The 23,817-nt window shown below is 42.5% G+C and overlaps 1 protein-coding gene across 2 annotated transcripts in view; it reads right to left on the minus strand.

Moving 5' to 3' along the window:
• Positions 1-22,998, minus strand: part of EZR (ezrin) — a 53,626-nt gene extending 30,628 nt beyond the window's left edge. Inside the window, exons 1-3 of one of the 2 annotated variants that reach the window (XM_073337813.1) lie at positions 22,890-22,998; positions 21,949-22,044; positions 2,606-2,689 (exon numbers count right to left, since the gene is read on the minus strand). In XM_073337813.1, coding sequence (XP_073193914.1) covers positions 2,606-2,689; positions 21,949-21,960 — 96 coding nt within the window. In that variant the 5' untranslated portion in view covers positions 21,961-22,044; positions 22,890-22,998. Of the gene's footprint in view, positions 1-2,605; positions 2,690-21,948; positions 22,045-22,767; positions 22,855-22,889 lie in introns of those variants that run through there. The other variant, XM_073337814.1, reaches the window with a different exon arrangement.
• Between the last annotated feature and the right edge of the window lie 819 nt (positions 22,999-23,817).

The raw sequence follows: 23,817 nt of genomic DNA on the forward strand, positions 1-23,817 counted from the left end.
GCACAAACAGCTGATTTGCAGGAAGCTGGGGGAGATGGGGGGTGGAGAAGCAGAGCGGGGCAGTGCGTTCAGGGGAGGAGGCGGAGGCGGAGCAGAGGTCAGCTGGGGCCGGGGGTGGGGCAGGGAGCTGCCAGTGGGTGCTCTGGGAGCACCCAGGGAGTCGGCACCTAAGGCGCCACTTTTGATGTGATCAGTGGGGGGAGTGACCGCTCCCACTGCTCCCCCCTTAGCTATGCTACCCCGTCCCTAGGAGCCAGAGGGACCTGCCGGATGCTTCCTGGGAGCTGCCCCAGGTAAGCACCACCAGGACTCCACACTTCGCTCTGCGCCAACCAAATTTTCCCCTTGGGTGCTCCAGCCCTGGAGCACCCATGGAGTCGGTGCCTAAGGTGCCACTTTTGACCGGTTAAATTTAGAAGCCCTTTCACAACCGGTTGTCCCTCACGGAACAATCTGTTCTAAAAGGGCTTCTAAATTTAACAACCGGTTCTAGCGAACTGGTGTGAACTGGCTCCAACTCACCACTGCTTACAGCCCCTGCAGTAATTACTGCGGAGTTCATATCCACACTACCCTCCTTCCGTCAGTGGTGTACATTCCACTGACTTAAGAGGGACAGTATGGGAAGCCCAGGCAGCACCCATGCTCTCGTGTGGAGCATGGAGCCAGGACCCCGGAGGCAGCCTGGCTCCCAGCAGGGAGCCTGTGCAGGGGGCAGAAGCCTGGCTGGGAGTGGGGAGGATTTTCTTGTCAATTTCACAGCTCCAGCCTGGAGCCATGAAATTGACAAGAATGACAGCCAACAGCTGACATAAGTAAGCAGCATTTACATGGACATAGTGGCCCTAACTATACCAATATAAGCCCTACGCCTCTCGTGGAGGTAGAGTTAGGCCTTGTCTACACTACAAAGTTTTGTCGGCAAAAGCTGCCTTTGTACACACTACAAAGCTACTTTTGGTGGCAAAATTCTGCTGTTTTGCCAACAAAATAAAACCACCTCAACGAGAGGCATAAAGCTTTCTGCAGCAAAGTCAAAGTGACAAAGCATCAGTGTAGACACTGCTGTTTGTTTTGTCCACGTAAGTGGCTTCCACCAGTATCCCACAATGCCTGCTGTAACTGCTCTGCTCACTGTTTTGATCTCCGCTGCCCTGCAGACATGCACCCCTCCCCTTTCAAAGCTACCTGAAGTATCCAACAGCTGAGCGGTGCTGCTCCATTTGGAGAGCAAAGAGCAAATAATTAAGGTGGAATGCTCCTATTCTGCCCTGCACTAGGAACAGGGCGGGGGGGGGGGGAGAGAGGATGGGGGACTGGACTGCTGTGCTGCTTTGACATCCCTCAGCACGGAGAGCTCACAGAGCTGCTCACAATACTGAGCTGAGGAGGCTGTGGGAGAACTCTGAGGGAATCACAGAACTGCAGGCAGGGAGGCAGGCAGGCAGACAGAGTGGGCTGCTTCGGGAGAAGCTGCTGTGCCGCCAGGGCCTGACGTGTCCCCCTCCCCCAGGACAGGTCAGTCAGCCTGCTGACTCCCCCGCCCCAGACACACTGCTCTCCTCTCTCCCCCAACACACTTCAGTTGTCAGCTGCTTTTTCAATCTAGTGGGACTCCCTGTGATTGAGAAACCTGCATCACATAATTCTGTACCTGCCCCATGAGGCACTGCAAACCCTTCCCAAAGCACCCCATGGCCAGTTGCACAGTGGGATAGCTACCCACAGTGCACTGCTCTGTGTCGATGCAAGAGCTGCTAGTGTGGATGCACTCTGCCGACACAAGGAGCTAGTGTGGACATGCAATGGCGGTTTTAATTATGCGGTTTTAATTAAAGCACTTTAACTTTTGCTGACAAAAATTAGTAGTGTAAACAAGGCCCTATTATGTTGGTGTAGTAGGGCACTTATATTGATGGGAGCAAGGCTGTAGTGTGTACACTGACATAGTTAGGTTGACAATCTACCCTATGTTGCTCTAACGGTATACTGTAGATCAGGGCTCATTTTACAGTATGCCCTCTACACCAGTAGAAAGACAAAAGTCACTGTAATCTCGACAAGACATATCAGTAGCTTAGGGTAAGACATTACCCATATGAAAAAGTTTTAAACAGCTCATTCTTCACAGGACAGCACATCAGCAATGGAAGAAACTAGCACGGTGCACAGTGAAACCTTTCCAGCACGCTCTACTGCACCTCTGGCACCCGGAGAAAGAAACTCAATATAAAGCGAGGTTTCAGAGTAGCAGCCGTGTTAGTCTGTCTTCGCAAAAAGAAAAGGAGTACTTGTGGCACCTTAGAGACTAACCAATTTATTTGAGCATGAGCTTTCGTGAACTACAGCTCACTTCATCGGATGCAGTTTCCACAGTATGCATCCGATGAAGTGAGCTGTAGCTCACGAAAGCTCATATTAAAAATAGTGGTCATTTATTTATTTATTTAAAAAAATCTTTGCTTATTTATTGTGGCGAAGTCCAAAGGCAACAGTCAGGCTTTAGAATACCTCATTGTGATAGGCCCTGTACAGAAGAGAAATGGCTCCTGACCTGAACAAGAGCTTACAATCTAATACGGTTTCACACACATGCACAACTGACCTGGTCAAATAGCTGTTTGCCTGTAGTGTTGGGCTGGATGGCAAATTCCAGCTCCGCATCCATAGTGGTAACTCGAACATTGAGCTAAAGAGAAAATAAGTAGAGTGTGATTTAAAAAAAAATATTGAAAAACCATATCATCAGTGTGAACTATATGTATATTTCATAGAACCAGTACTGTACATGTTTTTAAGCATTATTTCCAGTAAAAATAATTCTTAAAGTCATTGTAGGCATCTTTATCTCACGGACAATGAGCATTAACAATGGCTCTAGTCTCTTGCTCTTTTTTTTATTTTGAAAAGACTATTTACATTTTAGTGTATTCCTCAATTAGAGTTTTGAGTTATCATGTAGACAAAGTTAATTAAGGGCACTGACTTCACTGGCTTATCCAGATTGCTCCACAGGTTTTGTTACTCAGCCTGGAATTGGATTGGACTTCTGGTTAAATGAGAAAGCATTTTAGTGTTGATTGCTTCTGAGCACAGCACATGGTGAGCAAGGACCACATGCTGCATTTAAGATACCCCTTAATCCTAAAAGGATGTCATAATGACCAAATTAAATTTGGGATTTAACATGAGGTTTTAAAGGTAAAAGGCAGCCGATTATTCTTCCAAGCCAATCAGCATTAATCCAATAAACATCAATAATTATGCTTATAACAGATCTACTCGGCATGTAAAAAGGTGTTAAGGGAGGTTTAAGAACACTGTGGAACAAGTATTTTAATAATAATAAATCTGATTAATTGTGTTTATTTCAAAGGCAAAAGGAGTGATCAAGTGTATAAAATGGAAAGGTTAGTATTGCATGCAGAACACTAGAGATATTTTACTAGTAAACAAAGAAATTGCCTATTAATTAAAAAAAGCCAGGAAAGCAGCAACCAAGCCTGCAGGAAGTATAAGGAGCAGCACAGTAATGTCAGCCCAGAAAAGGATTATCTGAAGGTATGATACAACAATACTGTCACCTAAAAAGTATTGCACTTTGCACACCTCAGGAAGACTCCTCCCTTCACCCCCAAGGTTGCAACATAAATATCCATAAGGGAGAGGTAAAAAAACCATGAGAACAAGAACCTGAAACCACAGGCAGTTTTGCTACGTGAGACGAGGGAAAGGGGATGTGATGTACTCCTCCTCTTCCTTCTTTGTTCCATGTATAATTTGCATTTCTAAAATAATGCAAGGATATTTTTATTTACCAGCTACATATTGTACATTTTGGTGTATTTTTCCACCTCCTTAGGGGGAAAAAGATGGAGGCATCACGAATGCAACACTATGGAAAGCCAAAACTAACAGACCAGAAAAGTCTGCTATAGTTGAGAAACTTCTATACCAGTGAAATTTAAAAAAAAAATTTTAGACCAGGATTAAGAGGTAGAAGAGAAATATCTGCCCTTTTGCACAGTGTTTCAAGTTTAAATAGCTTTCTGCTACTTAAAAATAATGTAGATACTGGAGACTGTCCTTTAAAATTATAATTTATATATAAAACTACACTTACGTCAATTGTAAAATATTGGCAATACTAGTTTTAATGTATTTAATTACAAAATGGAACACCTTCAAGTTAGAACATAAGACACTTTCAGTGAGTTACATAGGTGCCAAGAGTCATTAAAACAACAAGTTATTAGAAAACTCTCCCCATTCCTTCCTTCTAGTTATTTACCTGTTGGAGAATCAACAGTTGCAAAATTGTGTGTCCCCCGTGACCAAACCCCAGAAGTTGTCTGCTAGATGACCCAATTTGTTTAAAAACTGTCAAGCATGAGAGAATTTTGAAGGTTTAGGTTTCTTTTCAACTAAATCTAAACTTTTCAAAAGCTTCTTTTCCACTCTAGCTCTAGTATTTGCAGAGTTCTAGGAGCCTTAAAAATGTAAGACAGTACCCAATTTCCATGCTTATAAATAAAGCAAGCTTTTTCCTGTCAAAAGGGAAGGATTTTCCAACTCGACAATGTGCACTAGGGGTACCTAACGGGGGGCAGGGGCCATGAAAGCAGAAAAAAGTTCTATTTAGAAATGGCAAGACCAAGATTTCAAGATCTAACCCCTGCCAAATAAGAAATCTTCTTGCCCACCCCCTGCAACACAAGGAAGTCAGATAATATTATACACTAATCTCTCCCCACACCCTCTAAGGAATGCTTACATTCATAATCCTTAAATCTGCAGTTCCTTTAGATTATTTACACTTTTGGCTGAAAGCCACATTGTGGGGTAAAGTACATTTTTGCAGAGATTTTAGGGAGGTTGAAAGGATATTTTTCCTACTGTCGTAGAGTTGAATCCTACTGCCTACCTATACATGGCATTCCAACTGACATAAGAGACACTTCTTGATTTAGTAATAACTAGCACATCATTATAGTATGAGTGGTGGGAATATTAAGAGTTCTTTATCTCCCTAGTTTGAAAGGATATCAAAGATTAAGTACTCCAATAGCAAGGTATCCTCCTGGTTATACTTCATTTTTAAGAATTGAAAGAAGCTACAGAAAACAGCCATACAATCAGCTACTGTGCGCCCTTATAAAGGTCCCACATCTCACATTTATTTTTCAGTTGTTTAAACAGGGGTTAGCTGTAAGAACATAGGGCAAAACTGTTAATGTGTAAACTATCTGCTCTCTGTTGCAGTGGGGCTATACCATAATGCTAAACATGTATTGGACTGGCTGCCTGGTTCATCCAGATATTAAATTTCCTTAGACTGAGACAACGAAGGGACTATGAAACTAAGTTAATGAACCCTCTCACTCTGCATTTCAAAAAATGGTTCATGATCAACTTTTAAGTGGCCAGCAGAGCTAAGGGAAGGACTTGGTTCTGAGGCCTGGATCTCTGTCAGTGCCAAAGAGGTCAGACAAGAACTTGGATAGCTGAAGAGACTGATCTCTAGAAAGAGAAACATGCTTTCAATTATCCACTGTACTTTCAAGGGTCTGTGGCCTTCCTGGTAAGGCTACGGAGTCTTCCATCTAAGAGGCACCCCCCCGCAATTCCTCCCTCCCTCCTAATAAGCCTTGTTCTAAACAAGAGCTCTGTGGTCCATCTGAAAGCTGATTCTGGGATATTCACACAGAGACATGGTAGAAGTTTTTGGTCTCTGAGGCAAGGTAACAAAGGCAATGTCTAGAGCCTAAGCCTCCTTGAGACCATTGGTAGGAGTCAGGGATTACAAGGACTTTTTTTCCCATAAGGTGAGGTTGATGCCAGAACTGTAATCAGCAAGGCCCATAGAAAAGTAGTGGCTACAGATGAGAGCCAAAGCAAACAGGCAGACAATCTAAATTGCATAGGTACAGACAAAATGGAGAAGATGCTATGGTAGGAGCAGATAGACTACTAACCTATCAGCAACAGAAACCTCAGTGGAAGGGAGTTAAGGAGGAAGCCTGATGCATAAGAGGGAGACTTCCAAAGGGGAAGTCATCTCTGCACGGGACAGCACGACAGCTCACCATTTAGGACATCACTAATAAATCTTGGCATTATCCCAAGACTGAAATTTGGCCCCTAGCTAAGGGAGAGCAAAACCCACCAATATGGTAGAAGCTCAGAAAAGTAAAAGGGATAATGTATGTACTATACACAATGTATGAAATATTTACACTTTAGCATATACAAGTGCTGAACAGTAAGATGCTGGCTTTCCACATTTAGGCCCCAATCCTGCAAACACTTATGGACATCGAATAATTTATTCACAAGCATAGAATTAAGTAGGCATGTATATATTTATTTATTTATGTTTACAAGATCAGGGCCTTAAACAAATGTATTAAATATTGTGTTGTGTTTTCATATACAGAAGTCTAAAAAAAAAACAAAACCCAAAACACATGGCTTGGCCTGTGCAGAGAGACTCTTGTGCACTCGGAGTGGAAAAGATGAGGAGAATGAACACACCCCATCCCAGAGCCAGAGAGAGAACTGTGCAAGTGATGAACTATATAATCATCTCCTCTCTTAGCTTTTCAGCATGATCATAAAATAAGTTTACACCCAGCCTTGAGTCAAACTGCTCAGATTTAAGATCACAGTTTTTACAAGCCTTATCTACTGGACTATGGAACACTAAGCCTATGATTTGGACTTGAACAATGTCTACTCTGAACAACCTACTTGTTATTGGGACAGAAAAGTATGAAGAAAAATTTAATTCAGACCCACCCATAAATAAGGATGCTCTGCTCCTACCTACTTAATCTAGTATCAGATCAGCAGTATCTTTTTAAGTAGGGCTCTACCAAATTCACAGTCCATTTTGATCAATGTCACGGTCATAGGATTTTAAAAATCGTAAATTTCATGATTTCGGCTATTTAAATCTGAAATTTCACAGTGTTGTAATTGTAGTGGTCCTGACCCAAAAAGGAGTTGTGTGTGGGGGGGTGTGTGTGCAGGGGGGGGTGGTTCTGATACCGCTATCCTTACTTCTGCGCTGCTGCTGGTGGCAGTACTGCCTTCAGAGCTGGGTAGCTGGAGAGCAACGGCTGCTGGCTGGGAGCCCAGCTCTGATGGCAGAGCTGCTGCCAGCAGCAGCACAGAAGCTGTGGTATGGTTTAGAAACTGGGCAGTTAAAATTCAGTGCAAATCTGATTGTGGACACTTGAACAGATTTTTAATTTGAAATGATTCAAGAGCATCCACACGAGGGGGGTTACACTGCTTTGACTATGCCAGTCTCTAAACAGATTTAAATTGGTACAACTTGTGTTTAGATAAGGCCCCATGTTCAGAAGCTGTAGAGAGAACAGTACAGGCAGACACCTGTAGTTGCACAGGACCCCAATGAAGTAAATGGAACTCCACACTGAATTCCAGCCACATGGTTCTCTTTGTAGGATTAGGTCTTTAGCAATTTCGATTACCTCTTAAAGTTGCAGAGGATTTTGAAATAAAATGGTACAAAAAGCATAAAACGCAGCTTAGCGTGAAAACAGCTTTTATGCTATTATCTACTAAACTCATCACTGGGTATTTTTGTAGTGTGTATCAGGAATGGGTTCCAGACTCCTTGTAACTTTTACACCTTGCAGGGCCAATTTGTTGGTTTACTAATCCCTCATTAAGGGCAATTAAACTCAAGGCATCTTCCCCCTCTTCATCTCTCTTTTTTAAATAGGTCCCCTCTATCATTATCCTAAAAGGTGACCCAGAAGAGGAGGAAAAATATTTGAGCTTGTGACCTTTTTTACTTCTTTAGCTCAGTGGTTTGAGCACTGGCCTGCTAAACCCAGGGTTGTGAGTTTAATCCTTGATGGGGCCATTTAGGGATCTGGGGCAAAAACTGGGGATTGGCCCTGCTTTGAGCAGGGGGTTAGACTAGATGACCTCCTGAGATCCCTTCCAACCCTGATATTCTATGATTCTATACAGTGCATAAATGAGGCCTGAAAGGTTTATTCTGAAGACTATTTTGGGGGTGGAGAGGTGGTACATAGGATAAAGGTCTTCTCTACTGCAGAAGACTCCAATGTCTGGAAAATTAGAGTATGAAAGCTGAAGCAGTTGAGAAGGCAAGGGCTTTTATAACCAGACTTTTAATCTGTGGTTTGTGTTTCCATTCTTCAGCAAAGGCTCAGACAACTATTAATTTGAACTACAATGTTTAAGGAAGATTTAAGCTTTTTTTAGAAAAAAAAAAATTAGAAGAAGTCAAGAACTAGTCAACGCTAATCCATGATCTATTTGTTTTAATTCTTGATTTTCTGGCTAAAGAGAAAAGCATTCTTTTCTACTCAGTTTTCCGTTAGGCTTGTATTTCCACTTCAGTGATGGAATGAAGTCATGTACTTTGTGTGTTCCTTTGAAACATTACTTAATTTCTGAACCAAAGTTCTTCAAAATAAATAAAAGGCAGCAAGTCTGATGTTTTTAGCAGCATAAGCTGTTTGACTTAGCATGTGAGCATGTACACTCACTGAAAAATTTCAGAATGGAATTTTAACCCAGTCTTTTTAAATAGTTGTGTTCTAAGTTATAAGGACCAATTTTGTGCTTATCCTCTTAAAATAGTTAATTTGTAACCCAACGTTGCTTGTAAAATAAAGAGACTCCTCTTGAAAAAGTCTATTGAGACAGGAGTAGGAGAAGCCATTTGTGGAAACTACCACTGTTTCCAGTCACTCCCTCCTTGATCATCTTTTATTTCATCACGAAATCTGCAATGTTGTTGCTCACTAAACTAGCCTGTCTTGGTATTTTAAGTTTTTTGAATTCAGTAGAAAGATCAAGACAGACATTTGACAGAGAATGTCATACACATCTTTTAAAGTGTTCTGTGCCAGTATAGTACAAAAGAAAGGTCAACTAATTTATAATGTTTGGGCTTTAATGTAGATTTTAAAGGTTATACTGCCCTCTGTGATCATAATGTCCCTCCCAAGAAGTTCTATGGAACTGCTCTGAAGGAAATCAGTCTTCTGGGTACCTCTGAGCCAGGAAACAGCCAGCACTACTTTCACCTTTGTCTGCCTATCCTCCCTTTCCTAAACGAGGATCCTAGTTCAATTTCCTCTGAAAGTGCCAGCCTCCAACTGCCCCAGGTAACAAATATCAAGTTCAGATTGGCTCAAAACTTTAAGTGCTTGCTGGCAGCTTGGGTGGGGAGAGGGGAAGAAGAGAACAACTGCAACTCACATACCTAGACAGATAACATGGTAAGAAACACGGCTAGACTGGCACTAAAGTTTTAAAGTTACAGAATACGGAAATACTTCTTAGTCATACAGCATGCTATGAACTTGTCTTTACCAGATGGGACTCATCTGTGTCTCCAAAATAAATGACACTATCAGACTGCTAAGAGATACTTGCCTCTATACAAGATAATCCTTTCTATGATGCAACATCTGCTTATTAACACTGAACCGCAAAACATTACATCTCAGATATTAGTTTGTCCTAAATGTTTCTTCTCCCATTACAAGCAAATGTGGGCATTAGGTCATATTCACCCAAATCGCCCCTCTTCTCCCCCTCCCCTCCCACAACATGCAGTACAATTAAAAGTTATTTTTCAGGGTTTACAAAGCAGATTTAGAACATCAATCACTAATGTTTAGATAGTAGATAAAAATTCAAATTGGACAGGCTGGACTTTGTCACAGACCTTTTGTGCCTTTCATGGCAAGGTGGGAGAAACATGCTGAAAGTAAATACAGCAGCTCAATAACCTTAGGAAGTTCAGTTTTTAAAAAAGTATATTACATAGCTTCAGATTGTCCCATATGTTTACTGCATCTAATTTACTATACTTCAAGGGCAATTTTTCTAACAAGAAAGCTATCAGTTTTAATATAGTAACTCATGCCTTCTTAAATGAGTTTTTAGTACACAGTAGTATCTACCTACTTACATTCATCATTTAAGTAAGGGCATGGCTACACTGGAAACTTCAAAGCACTGTCACGAGAGTGCTCTGAAGTGCGAGTGCAGTCACGCAAGGGCTGGGAGAGAGCTCTCAGTGCTCCTGGTAATCCACCTCCAGGAGGCGATTAGCTCCCAGTGCTGGTAATGCAGCTCCCAGTGCTTGGAGCCTGTTTACACTAGCGCTTTAAAGCACTCTGACTTGCTGTGCTGGGGAGGGGGGTGGTGTGTGATTTTTCACACCCCTGAGCCAGCAAGTTAGAGCACTATAAAATGTAAGTGTAACCAAGCCTTAAGAGTTCTTGTATTGGCAGTATCCTAAAAACAGATCCAGGAGTCACAATCTGAAATCTACTCCAGGATAATTATGTAAATTTGGGGAATCTCAGCTAAATAGCACTTGAAAGAACGAGGGTCAAGGAATTTTCCAGCTGAGGCATACTTCCCCTTTGCTATATAAATGTAATAAAAGCTCTTTTGACAGTAAAAGGATTCAAAGCAACACAAACTATGAATTTTAGCTACCATTCTATAGAAGGGTGGCAAGAGACAACTACAAAAGAAACAGTGCTATAAGCTATATAATACTTCTACTTGGGTTCTGTGAATTAAACAGAATAATTCCTTTTTTTTTTTATACTTTCAGATGTTAGTCGGTCACAGGCAGAATGCTTATCAGTGCAAGTTAGTGAGGTTTTACTTATTGAATAAAGTGGGAGGTAGGCAGGATTTAGTTCCCTAAGCATTTTTTTTAAAGATAGCACAATTACAGACAGTGTTATTTTCTTACATAAAGAAACGAGAGGGTTAGAGAGATAGGAATATGGCAATGCGAAGTGTTGCCTAGAATACAGCCTCCTTTACAGGAGAATTTGTGGTTCTAGGGTGGCTAGTCCAGGGCCCCAATTCTCTATTACCCTATCCTCATGTAATTATTTATGGCACGGCAAAGTGAGTGTAAAACACCAACACGTCAGAATGGTAGTTGTCACAGTTCAGGGCAATGACATCTGTATTCCCCCTCAGTGATCCAGCAAGGGCACCCACTTTCATGCTTCTGGACTCCTAGCCATTTCTCTTCTTCAGTGGAGACTCACATTTCTCTCCTCTGAGCACAGTATTTCCAGGCTGAACAATTCCCTGCCTTCACTGCGTTATTCCCAGCAAAAGAGAGCCTGCCTAAACAGACCTGCTTCACTATTCGTCTCAGAGATGAAACGGTGTCATTGCTAATTAGAAGTTACTACCCAGTTCATTCTAAGCAAGCATATTTTATTAAGGTAAAAGCACGGCAGAGAAAACATTAAAAAAACAATAAAGGAACCTACACACATGCCAATAAGATTACCAGAGATCACCCCCATCCATCTATACACAAGGGCTCTAGTTGGTGTCAGTCCTTCCAACGCTTTCCTAAGGTCTCAGGGTCCTGTCCATTTACTGGATCAGAATGAATGCCCTGGGCCTGTTTAAAACCAGGCTATTTATCCAAAAATCCTTTTTTGTCTATTGGTCCCTAGAGAATCCACTTTGGGTCTTTGAACTGTCCTCCTGCAACAGGTGATCACCAGACAAAAGGTCTCCCCTCTGAGCGAAGTTTCATAGGCTTAGATTGTAGGTTGGGGGTTGCAATCCCCTCCTGCCCAGTACAGTACTTCCTAGGAATTCCACTTCACACATATCATCCCAAAAGATTAATTGTCTGCGCTATATTGGTCAATGTAATCTTTTGAAGTTCACATTATCTCCCAAAGATTAAATTAATCCTTCCTCCTCCTAGCGAAGTTCCATACAAGCCCACAATAGTACATAAACATATGCATTTTCAATACAATGGACCCCAAAGCTATTAAACATCATTCGGTAAGGTTTTACTTAATTCCATAGGGTTTGCCCAAGGTATTGTAGGACACTGTTTTAAACTTAGTTTCTACTGTTGTAAGTAACTTCAACGTGCACAAAAACAGAGACCCCTGGTCTGAAAATTCTAGAATTATAAGATCAAAGCCCAACAAATAGAGCTGGTCAAACGTCAAAGTTTTTTGGAGTGAAAAAAGACTTGGGGGGGCAGACAAAGACTCATTCCTGTTCTTCAGCCAGCTATATTAATAAGGCCAACTTGGCTCTTCAGCCCAAGATAAATAAATGAGCACTATTTCAGCTTAATGGGAGGGTGTCTCTGGGATAGAAACCTCAAAACAGAGTCCTCTCTGGTCTAAATGGACATTAGAAAATACCACACCAGTTTTTAAACTGGAATTCAGGTTTGCACTGGTGTCCTTGGCCAAAACATTCTACCCCCCTCCACTGACATGCAACAAAACTACATGCTGCCCTCTATCCCAGAGGTGGCTGAATTTCAGTGGAGCTTTATGCAAATAGTTCAAGTGTTTGGGAACCTTTTGGCTGCAAAGCATTAGATTACATGCATACACAGATATGGCTATGATATCTGTGTGAGAAGTTTAACTGATCCTGCATCAATAGTTTCACGTGCATACTGCTCACTCACCCCCTCCCTGGGGCTTTCAATGTTGTTGACCTCTGAGCAGCTTCAAACAATTGCCATTAAAAGAAAAACCTACTTCCCAGAGAAACATTTCTCCTCCTCTCCCAAACACAGGCTTCCTGCAGCCCCTCCCACACTACATTTGTACCAACTTCACCTTGAACAAGCATTCAGTCTCAGATGAGTGACAGGTTTAAGATCCAATGTCTCAAATTTTCATGGCTTAAGACAAAAAATAAAAACAAAAAACATTCCCAACTTTTCAGTGAGACAAAGCAATTTTATTTAGCCCTGGAAAGTTCCAAAATTTTAAGCTTTAAACTTGTCATAACATCGAGTTTGTCATTTTATTAATGCAGCCTGGCTTTTAAAAAGTGAAGAGAACTTTTGAAGTCTTCCACTAAAAAAAGCTAACATACTTTTAATTATTTGGCTTATTACAGAATAGGGGATGTGGTAAAGACTTTATTAGCACTTACTTAGTGTGCCATATTTGTACACACAAGAACTGCTGTAACACACAACCATTTCTGATTACTTCAACACAGCACTACTCCTCTTGATGACAAATGGTTCACAGACCACAGCAAACAATAGATTCTTTGTATTAAAATGGTAAACACCAAGGAAATCTGCAAGCCACTGCATGAAACTCCTTTACAGATTAGACACTTTTGTCACAACAGCTGTACACAAAAAAATTGCATCCTGTTAATATAGTTCAATGTATTTACAAGAATAAGCTCTTTACACCCTAAACTGAAGCTTTTAAAACATGAATGGCTTTGTTTACAGAAGTTGCTGAATGTATTGCCACTCAGTCTAGACTCTAAAAATGGAGTTCAAAGTTTGCTCCATGGTTAGCAAGAGCCGTAAATATTAGTGTTTGACTAACACTAGAAATAAACATTCTAGACTTTCAGGCTTACAAACAATTTCAGGGATTTTTAGCCATTTGACATTGCTTTAGTAGTTTTTTGACCGTGTAATAGAATACCCTTTTGTAATCAAATAAAACAAAGCTTAATATTATGGATAAGCCCTATAAAATATTTCAAGACCACTTGGTATCTTTATTAAATTTAAGGGATCAATCTGGAAAACCACTACCAGTGTGAGTGCAAGTTCAGGTGCTTAACTCAAACCCAAACCAGTAATACTCGTGTTTTTCGCTCAGTGGTGGCATTGCTTTGAAAGTTTACTCTCTCATGGTACACCCCCTGGAGGATGCATTAACCTTAAGATCCTTCAGTCCATATCTGGTGGAAGCTGAAGATCCTATGGTAAATTTGTTGCCTAGGAACACGCACTATCACAGTCCAGGTTTCCCTTCTCAAAGTAGATTTTGTCCAATGACTAAATACGCTGGCCACTGTAGCATGAACACAACCTGCTTAGAATGTCTCAGCACTACCAGTATATAACATTACTATTCAAGAGGTGCTCTATGAACGTTATGGGTCTAAGTATGGCACCGCCAGAGCAGATGAATGGGTGAGGAAGTGAGAACAGGGAAAGCAGATGAAAGGAGAGGCCAGTAATGTACACTTCCAGAGGGTCATGTCCAGGCAGTTCAGAAAACACAGTGTGAGGGTCCGGGGGAAGTGGAAGAGTAAGAACGTGCCCAGAAAGGGATGAGAGGCACAAGCTATACCCATTGGAAAGCTCTTACTAGTAATCAGGCTCTCCGCAGTTACCTCGGAGGCATCATGGTAAACGAAGGGATATTCTTAGGGAACTGAATGTGTGAGAAGAGAACATGAAAAGAGGTGGCAACACTTACAATTTCCCCAAAGTAAGGCATTATCATCTGTGCCTAGTTTCAGAGACCATGCCAATCCCATGTGTGTCAAAAATGCTTTATTAAATATTATTTCCCAATGCACCTTTTAGGTAGCGAAGCATTATTTGATTTGACCACAAGCCTTTTCTCCCCCTTCTTTTCTTAGGTTTCACCCATTCCACAGCTACCTGCTTCCCTCCATCACATTACACATTCTCTGTGGGCATCTGTGGAGTGCACTGCCTTAAAAACTTTACATTCTAGTCAAGGAGACGCTTTGAGTGATAAATAATAATTACTATTTGCTCTCACGTAAAGAGAGGTCAGTGCAAGCCAAGATGGAATTGTTTTGTTAATAATAAGTGATGTGAGAGGCAGGCTGAGCTGTAGGAAAAAAAAATGTTTTATTAGCATGCAGAAGGTGGCATGAAAGCCTTGCCCCAGCTTGCATTCCTGAGCCCCTGGTGCCACTGCAAACTGCGTTCTTTCTGAAATGCAACCTTCTCTTCAGTTCTACTCTTACTTCATTAGCGATACTGCTACTAAGAGTAGAACTGAAGAGAGGGTTGCATTTCAGAAAGAACGCAGTGCTAATTACACACACATGCAAATGTGTAAAGGTCATGAAGTAATTTTAGTCTCAAAATCTGACCTACTTTTAAAATTATCAGGTTTTTTGTTGTATAATGTCTCCAAATAGAAGCGCAGAGCTTTTTTCTTTACTATAAGGTAGCCCACTTTTTTTTGTTTTTAAATTTCGAATAAGACAAGACATTAAACCACCATTTCTCAAATGCAGCCACCATGGCCACATGCAGCCACCAGGGGGTTTCCCTGTTGCCACGGCAGTTTCCTGGGCAGTGGTGGGGGAAGCATCAGCCCCTCCCCTTTTTTCCCTGTTGCTCCTGCACGTATCACCTCTCTGGAGAGAGGTGGAACACACAACGCTTAAGGATCAAGGTGTGTGGGGGGGTGGGAGGAGAAGGAGACAAGTGGCAAGGACCGGTAAAGTACAAATATAAATATACTGCTTATATTACTCGTGAGTACTTTTAAACATTAAATTGGCTTTGATAGCTAAACCAATCTTGAAAGGATAGTAAAAATTCATCTTGGGGGGAGGAGGAATTAAGTGCAATAGACGTTGCGAACAGCTTGTGAGTGTCAACATATACAAGAGTTTTGTTAATTTTAGACTCAAAGACCCAGTTACGCCAATCTGATACGAAGAATTGAAGGAGATAATTCCTTTATGAAACATGAAGGCAGGAGTCCACTGTCCTCCACAGTTAAAGGTACATAATGAGGAATAGAGCCAGGTTTTGGGATGGAGGTACAGAAGGGGAAAAGTTTATCACGACTATTTTCTCAGGTGTTTAAAAATGAATTCTTCTGACCGTACTCACCCCCTTTTTAGGGGTTGCCTTCCAGGAAAGTAAGAGACTGAACTTTAGAGGCATAAATGTAGAGAGCGCCAATCTCACAAATCTGTAGAAGCTAAATATGAAATCTGCTTTCCGGTATTCACAAAACTTGTATGCACTTGACTAAATCAGGAAACATACCCTGAGACTTATCTGACCAGTCACTGCCGCACACAGCTTGGGGGTAGGGGGAAACATCCACAGGTAACAGCCCCACATAAAAAGGAACCAAGACCAAATAAGTCTGAGAAAGTTGCCATCAGCACACAGACATTCCACCAGCAGAAGGCAAGACTAGGTTTGTTAAGTAAATCATTCATTACACAGGACTTGCTCAGCTCTGATCACAAAAAGAATTTACTAAAAAATCCAAATTATATGCTGGGCAAAAAGTTAGAGATAAATCACTATCAAACTCAGTACAAACAAAAAAAGTGACTGATGTTCGTATACAGAGCTTTGGTTGTAGATCCTGAAAGAACCATTCCACATCTGTACAAAAAGATTACTGCATTAGAAAAAAGTCAAATACCTTCCTCTATTGCCATTGTGTCCATATCAATCTCACAATGCCCTTCACTGGCTTCCTCTCACCTTCCAAGTCAAGCTTTTCATGTTCCAGGCCCAACACAACTCACTTCCTGCCAACAACTACGCTCCCTCCCTATTGCCACCTACACACTTTCTTCTGCTGCCCCTTACATTTGTGGCTTCCCCTCCCTCATTTACTGAGAAGGGTTTCACCAAAGTACACTTCTGTAAACCCTTCCCTAGCAACTTCTGCAGAACTTTGAGTTTAGACTTTTTTCTACTATTTTGTTTTTAAGATAAACAAATCTCAGGCAGAGTCTAGGTAAATCCCTTCAGAACAGGATGACATCTACTTATACTTGCTCAAATAATTTAGTATGCATAATCTAGGGAACCATTGTCTAAGGAACTTACACAATTTTGGTTTGCTAGTAATTGACTGATAATTGCTTCCATCCCAAACGGCTTCCATCCCAACCTCCAAACACACATGGATTGGGGACCTAAAGTTGTGCACTAAATAGCTTATTTAAGAGCGTGTCTACCTTCAGAACAGCTACACTTTGTACTTATTACATGCTTGTTGAAAAATCCACAATTTTAGTTTAATTGTGTTGGTATTTTTTGGAGCTGCCATATAGTACTGCTGATAGTTTTTAATTCATCTTATAGCAGTTTCTGTAAGGTAAAATGTATATCACAAGACTCAATAGAAATCCCCTCAAATGTAGCTGACAGTGCTGGGATATGATTGGGTTAATTTAGTAGTAAGGGGAAAAAGCTATTAAAAAATACAAGCCACTAGAGCAGTAGTACTGCCAGTGTCCTGATTTTAAGCAATGAATCTCTTTGTATAAAATGACAAATGGAACCAAAAAGGTAATGATCTCTAGAGCAGAGGTTCTCAAACAGTGGTCTGTGAGCTCCATTCAGGTGGTCCACGGATAGTTCTCTCTAAGGTGTGAGCCTGGGCAGCTGCACACAAGAAAACAAATGGCCACAGGCCATGGCTCATGGAGCAGGCGTGGCTCCACTAAATTGGTGTCTGGACCTGGAGAAGATGTAAGGTGAGGTGGTGGCCCGGGGGGGGGGGGGGGGGCGGGAGGAGAATAAGGGGTAGGTGGGAGGGGGCAGAGGGGTGACAAGAAGGGGTGGGGGGAATTTGGGATGTGCAGGGCTGTGGCAGCCAGAGAAAGAGGCAACTTTCCCCAGATCCAGAGCTGCAGCTGCCAGGGAGAGACCCCTCCTCCTTCTCAGCCCCAGCTCGGGGGCTGCCACAGCAGGGGAGAGAGGGCACATCCATCGCATTAGAAACGTAAGAATACTGATATTAAAATATGAGTTGTGTGCTTTTATCTGTAGAACCAAAAAATGTTAATTATTAAGTTTTTTTTTAATATAGTGCTTTTATCCAAAGCACTTTACAATAGTTAGCTAATGGTACAAACACCATTTGGAAAGATCGTTAAGTAATCCGCCGAGACCCTCAGCAATTTTCAAGTGGTCCACGAAAATTTTTTTTGAGAACCACTGCTCTAAACTGTGTACGTTTGTTTTGTTGGTTTTGCTTTCAAGGATTTTTTTAAAGTTTTTAAATTACTGAATTAGAGCTTTTTAATCAATTTTAAAAAGGGACTACTATGAAAAATAAGAGCAATCGGTCATCTCAAAGTCTCCCATCAATGATGGTATGAAATATGAATAGATAAATCATATTTTTTTACAGTGATGTGGTGATCTGGTATAAAGGAGTCAACATCTTACCTACTTTAAACGGAAAATAGACAGAATCTAACTTAGTATGTTAACTCCCCTTTAGGAGTCGCTAAATCTTCTGGCCAGAGGGCATTATCCTTTTCTGATCTCTCACAATGCAGTTCCAGCTCTGAAGTGACAGCTTTAATTTCTATCCCACAATGCCCTATAAACTGATAAAAATCCTATTTAATGATAGTAAAAAACAAGCGGCAGGGCTGGGAAGAGTCCAAATTAATCACCCCTAATTTGAAACTGGCAGACTGAGCAACGCATTCTAATAAAGTAATCCCAGTATGATTCTTCTTCTATCCTTTTCCAGTAAACATACGAGTTAGGTCTACTGAACAGCAGATTAAGTACTGATTATAAAGACTGGGTTTATGCTAGATCAGTAAGTGCTGCCACAGAGCCATGCCTGTAAATCCTAGCCAATAAGGCACGTGGCTCAGAAACCAACCAAAGGAGGTGCTGGCTGCCCTTCCCCAGCTGCTCTCACACACACACCTGTCAACATTCTGGCTCTTCTCTATTCACTTAGTAGCCAGCAAAAGGAGAGGAACAATATCAATCTCTGTCAGGTATTGCTCCAGTGTCATGCTCAGTTCAGGTAGAATTAAGAACATGGTTGTAAGCAGCTTTTGTTGATTAGATGAAAGAACTTTTCTTCAGCCTACAGTACCTTTCAGCATAAATTAATCAGAGCCCATGAGTTCAGATTATTCCAACTGAATGATTTCAAAAAGTTTGTTTGCCAATGCCACTTTGGTAGTCTGTGAAAGTTATAGGATAGTCTTTGCAGCACTTTACGCTTTCCACTGACACTACGATATTTCCATCTTAACTGTAAAAACGTCAATACCAAGATGCAAACTGGAGAAACAGCATGGAGGAGGAGGGAAGACAAAATGGATCCGCTTAATAAAGCTCTCAACGGATATGATATTTGTGTGTGCATGCACATTCCTGTTAAGCAGATTGCAAACTGGGTAAATTGTTCATAATGCAATATATTAGAATCTCAAAAAGGTTTTTTTTTAGGGGGGCAGACTTTATAAAAGACCTTCATATGGACATTACTACCTCTCATCAATAGAAAGGCATATATTCTTACATAAAGAAAGGAGAGAGATTGTACTATTTTTACTGAACACTGAATCGTCAGTCAGAAATTTTTTAGACATTCTGCAGTCCATATACATGTTAACCTTGGACTGTAGTACAATGGTCATTGGCAACACAATTAAACAAACTCTTCATTATGATGGGTGGAACATCAATTGCTAGTCACTGGAAGATAAATCTGTTTACCCTTTTTCCAAAGCAGAGCTATAACTAAAAAACCCCAAAGCCACAGAGCTCTGACTTGCTACAGCCGCACCGCATTTTAAAATAAATTGATGACAGGCCTCTGTGGAAGATATACAGTGGCAGTAATGCACTAACTTTGTCCTTTATGGTTAGCAACTTTAAGATTTCCCCTGACAGCAAACTATAGCACACAGCAAAAGCCTGATCCTAAGTCCATTGAATTCAATGAGCTTTTGATCAGGCCTCTAGTCTTTTGAGTGAATTAATTGTTATATGTGGTACGTCCCCAACTAGCAACGGGTTTTCTAAGATATTTATAGCAATGTTGGCAACAACATTTAAAAAAAAAAAAAAAAAAGAAGTGGACCAAGCTTGCACAGAAAAAAAAAATTGAGTTATTTTTGCCTATATTTGGATGAAAATCTAAAATCATGCCTCTTAATAAAATCCTATGTAGTGCTTCCTGTGAGCTGTTACAGAAGAACACTTATATTAGTGTTGACTAGACAGAAACAGAGATAAAAGGCCACAGGACTCTCTTCTAGGATAGGTAGTGTGTGTCTCTCTATAAGATAAAACAAAATAGTTGCAACTTTGTTAACTGCTAACTCTAAAAGTTACATTTGGGAACATAATAAAATCCCTCCCTTTTAAGTTACTCAAGGGTTAGTATTTTTCCTACCAACATACGAAGGTTTTAGAATACAAAATGCATTTGATTTAAAAAAACTTCTTATGCTCTCTTTCTAGTCCAAAAATCAGTTTATAAAATTTATAGTTATAGTTGACACAACCAAGGCCTGATTTTCAGGTCCAGAGCATCTGCAGTTCCCATGAGTTTAAATGCTCAGCACTTTGAAAAAGCAAGGCCTTTGGCATTCTTGTCCTAGAAGTGACCTATTCATTAAGTGACTTATTCAATGAACTTTAAGTATGCATATTAGTTTCAATATCTTTCCAGAGAATACAATATAATTTTTATCAAGCTGTTTGACCTCTGCCTCCCATCTCCAATCAAAGTCCATTACTAAACCCCTTTTCAGTTATAAATTCTGCTGGAACCAGCGAATTCTTTGGCTCTGATATCTTCATGCACACAGAGAGAGTTTACATAGTATACTTCATAATGCATAGAAATAAGTCTATTTCTCCTCTTTTGGAATGATTACATTTTAATAGCAAATGAATCTTAAAAAAAACCAAAACACTTAAGTCACTACAAAATAGACTTAGCCTCAGACACCTTTCAGTCTACAGGCTATAAATGAGCTCTTTTACAAAGGAACACACACATGCCCCTCTACCTTTAAGGCAACCTTGCAAAATTACAAAGATTTACCAACTCAGGTTCAAAGTCTGCTCACCCATGTTAACCATAAATGAACAAAATTAATTATATTTTTGCCCACCAAAAACAGTTACTTGCCCTTGGGGTAGAGTTTTGTATAGTTAGATTAAGGTACTATATAATTTTAAATACTAGTATAAAAAGTTTAAAATTTAAAAAAAGTCTAAATAAATAAAAGTTTAAATTAAGAACTGAAGGATAGGATTTCTGATTGTTAGAATTAGAAATTGTCTCTCTCACTTGAGCACACCTTGTCTCTCCCCACACAACATTTGATTTTTATATTGGATGGTTATATGCAGGGCCATCCCTAGGGGGTGCAGGCCCAGGACAACATCCCCACTCTACTCGAGGCCCCACTCCACCCCTTTTCCCAAGGCCCTGCCCCCTTCCAGCTTTTGCCCCATCCCCCTAACGACTCCGGGAGCTCGAGTGGGGCAGGCTGGGGTCGCTCCTGCTGCTTCCTGCCAGTGAGTGCAGGCCTGACCTCTGCTGCCAGCCTAGCACCCCCTGCACCCTAACCCCACCCCTCGAGGCCAGCCTAGCACCCCCTGCACCCTAACCCCACCCCTCGAGGCCAGCCTAGCACCCCCTGCACAACAGGTACACAAAACCATCAAACCACAAAACCAGTGGCTCTGGTTATATGACTTCATCATGCTGCTATGCCCTGTCAAAAAGATTTGGAATTCGCATGGATCTCTCAAATTGTGATGTCTTAATTTCTATAATCCATCTAAACATAGAAGGAAATAGAGAAACAAGGCAGGCAAGGTAATATATTTTCTTGGACCAGGACACTCAAACTTCAGAGCTTACCCAGAGCTCTTCTAAAGAGCTCTTCTTCAGGTTTGTGAGATACACTCAGGGTGTTACAGCTAAGTATAAGGTGGAACAGATTGTTCAGCATAAATAGTTAATACATATTTCAAGGGATCATTCAAGATGAAAGGGCCCATTAACACCCCTTCTGTCATGCGGGGGGAAAGGAGGGAGGGGGAAGACAGCTGGGGGGAAAGGGTTATAGATTGTTATAAACCACCGTCTCTGTTCAGTCCGTTCTTTTTAGTGTCTAATAGTTATAATTTAAGCTCCCAGGCTCAACTTTTGAAGGGGTTGTGCTGATTTCCTTTGAGGATTAGGACTGAGACCAGATATAGTGTGATCGCTCTGTGAAAAGTGTTAGAAGGAAACAATCATCTAAAAAAAAGTAAATTACCAATCTACAGTAAAACATAGAATGTACATTGAATGCCACAAGATAGAAGACACGAAATATAACACTCACCGGTTTGGGCATTTTCAGTTCTTGCAGTGGCTCTGTTATTCCAGAAACAAATGCTGGTGCAGTGGCTTGAAGGTGTTTCTTCTATTTTAGAGAGATCTGGTAACAGGAGAGTGGAAAAAGTTCTGGTTTACTGAGAAGGGGGGAAAGTAAAGAACTTTAAAACCTCTGCTGGGATTCTTAAGTAATCAGGGGGAGCAGCAAGGATGATTCAGACATGACCAACAATTACTAAGGAACTCCACTGCTTAAAAAAAAGAAAAGAAAACCACAAGTGACCTCGCCCACTTGGAGGGGGGGGGGAGCGCCAGCTGCAACCAGAGAAGGTCATTTGGCCAGACACACCTTTCCTGAGCGGTATAAGCTTAATAACCTGGGAAAGAAGGAGGAGGGAGCAGAAACTGGAAACTATTGTCAGCCCTTGGTTTGCAACACAGTCCGCCCGCCCGGGCTGCTGCCAGCAGGCAGGTCGGACGCATTCAATACAATTAAGATCCTGCCTTGCAAAGCAGCTGGTTTAGAGTCCTTGCGAGGAGCCGCTGAAGGGTCCTGCCCAGAGAGCCCCTGAGGGGCCAGGGCAGCAGCGGGCTCCCTTTGCCCTTAAACAGCCACCAGGGAAGGGCGGGGGGGGAGCCCAACAGCTCTTGGGGTCAAGCCGAAGGCGGACTCTAGGCTCCGGTCTGCCCACACCCGGAGCCGGCAGGGCTCGCTTGCCTGCCCCCCCACTCTGCCTCTGCCGCGCGGCGCTGCGGGCAGCACCGCGCCCCGGAGAAGCGGGGAGACCGGCGGCGGCAGCTCCCGGCGCGCCGATCCCCGCAACACCTGTTGGCAGCGCCGCCCCGTCCTCCCGCGGCCGGACACAGGCGCCAGGGCGGGAAGCTGAGCGGCTTCCCAGGCTCCGGCCCCGCCGGCTAGGAGAGGGGAGCTGCTGGGAGGACCCTTACCCGGCCGTCCTCTGCGGCGACTGGGCACACTGGCAGCCGGCCGTGGGCTGCGCTCGGGTCCCTGTGCGCGCCTCTGGCCCCGCCCCGCCGCTCCCCCTGCAATATGGCCGAGCGGGGGCCCGCCTCCTCGCCGGGCTGTGCCCCAGCCTCCCTCTCTCCGCCTGCCTCCGCGGGACCGCAATCGGCGCGAGGAGCGGCGCGCGCGCCCCCAGTCCTCTCCTCTCCCGTGTGGACAAGCCTGGGTCCGGCTCAGAGTGTCCACACGCGGCGTGAATGCGGGGCTGCCTCCCTGCGCACGCCAGCCCCCAGGCAGGGCTGCTCCCACCTGCACCGCTCTCGGCTTCCCCCCCGGCCAGTCAGCGTGGCGCTCTTCTCCCAGGACTGAGCCTGGGAAATTACCGCCGGGCATTTTAGGGCGCAGTGATGAACGAGCGTTAGGTCCGAGTTTAGCGAGCGAAGCAAACAACAGGAAGGAGCCTCCAGTACAAATAACAACGTGCCTGGGGAATTTACCCAGAGTTGGGTTTGTTTGGATTTAGCGCTGTTGGGGTTTGGACAAAAATTCTTCACCCCACTAGCCCTTCCCCACCCCCGCATTGTACTCTCCACATGTAATTTGAAGAAGCACTTTCTTTGCAACTACCACTTTGGCAGGTGCTTACAATTTTCTCCATTTTCTTCCTTATCATAGAACTGGAAGGGACCTGGAGAGGTCATCTAGACCAGTGCTTCTCAAGCTATCTGATGTGGGGGACCAACAATTTTTTTTCCAATGTGCATGCAGATCAGTAGCTGATGGCTAGTGGACCCGCACCGGTCCATGGACCACCACTTTGAGTAGCACTGGTCTAGACCAGTCACCTGCACTCAGTCAAGGCAGCAGTAAGTATTATCTAGACCACCTGTGACAGATGTTTGTCCAACCTGC

This window comes from Lepidochelys kempii, chromosome 3, assembly GCF_965140265.1.
Source record: "Lepidochelys kempii isolate rLepKem1 chromosome 3, rLepKem1.hap2, whole genome shotgun sequence".
Lineage (NCBI taxonomy): Eukaryota > Metazoa > Chordata > Testudines > Cheloniidae > Lepidochelys > Lepidochelys kempii.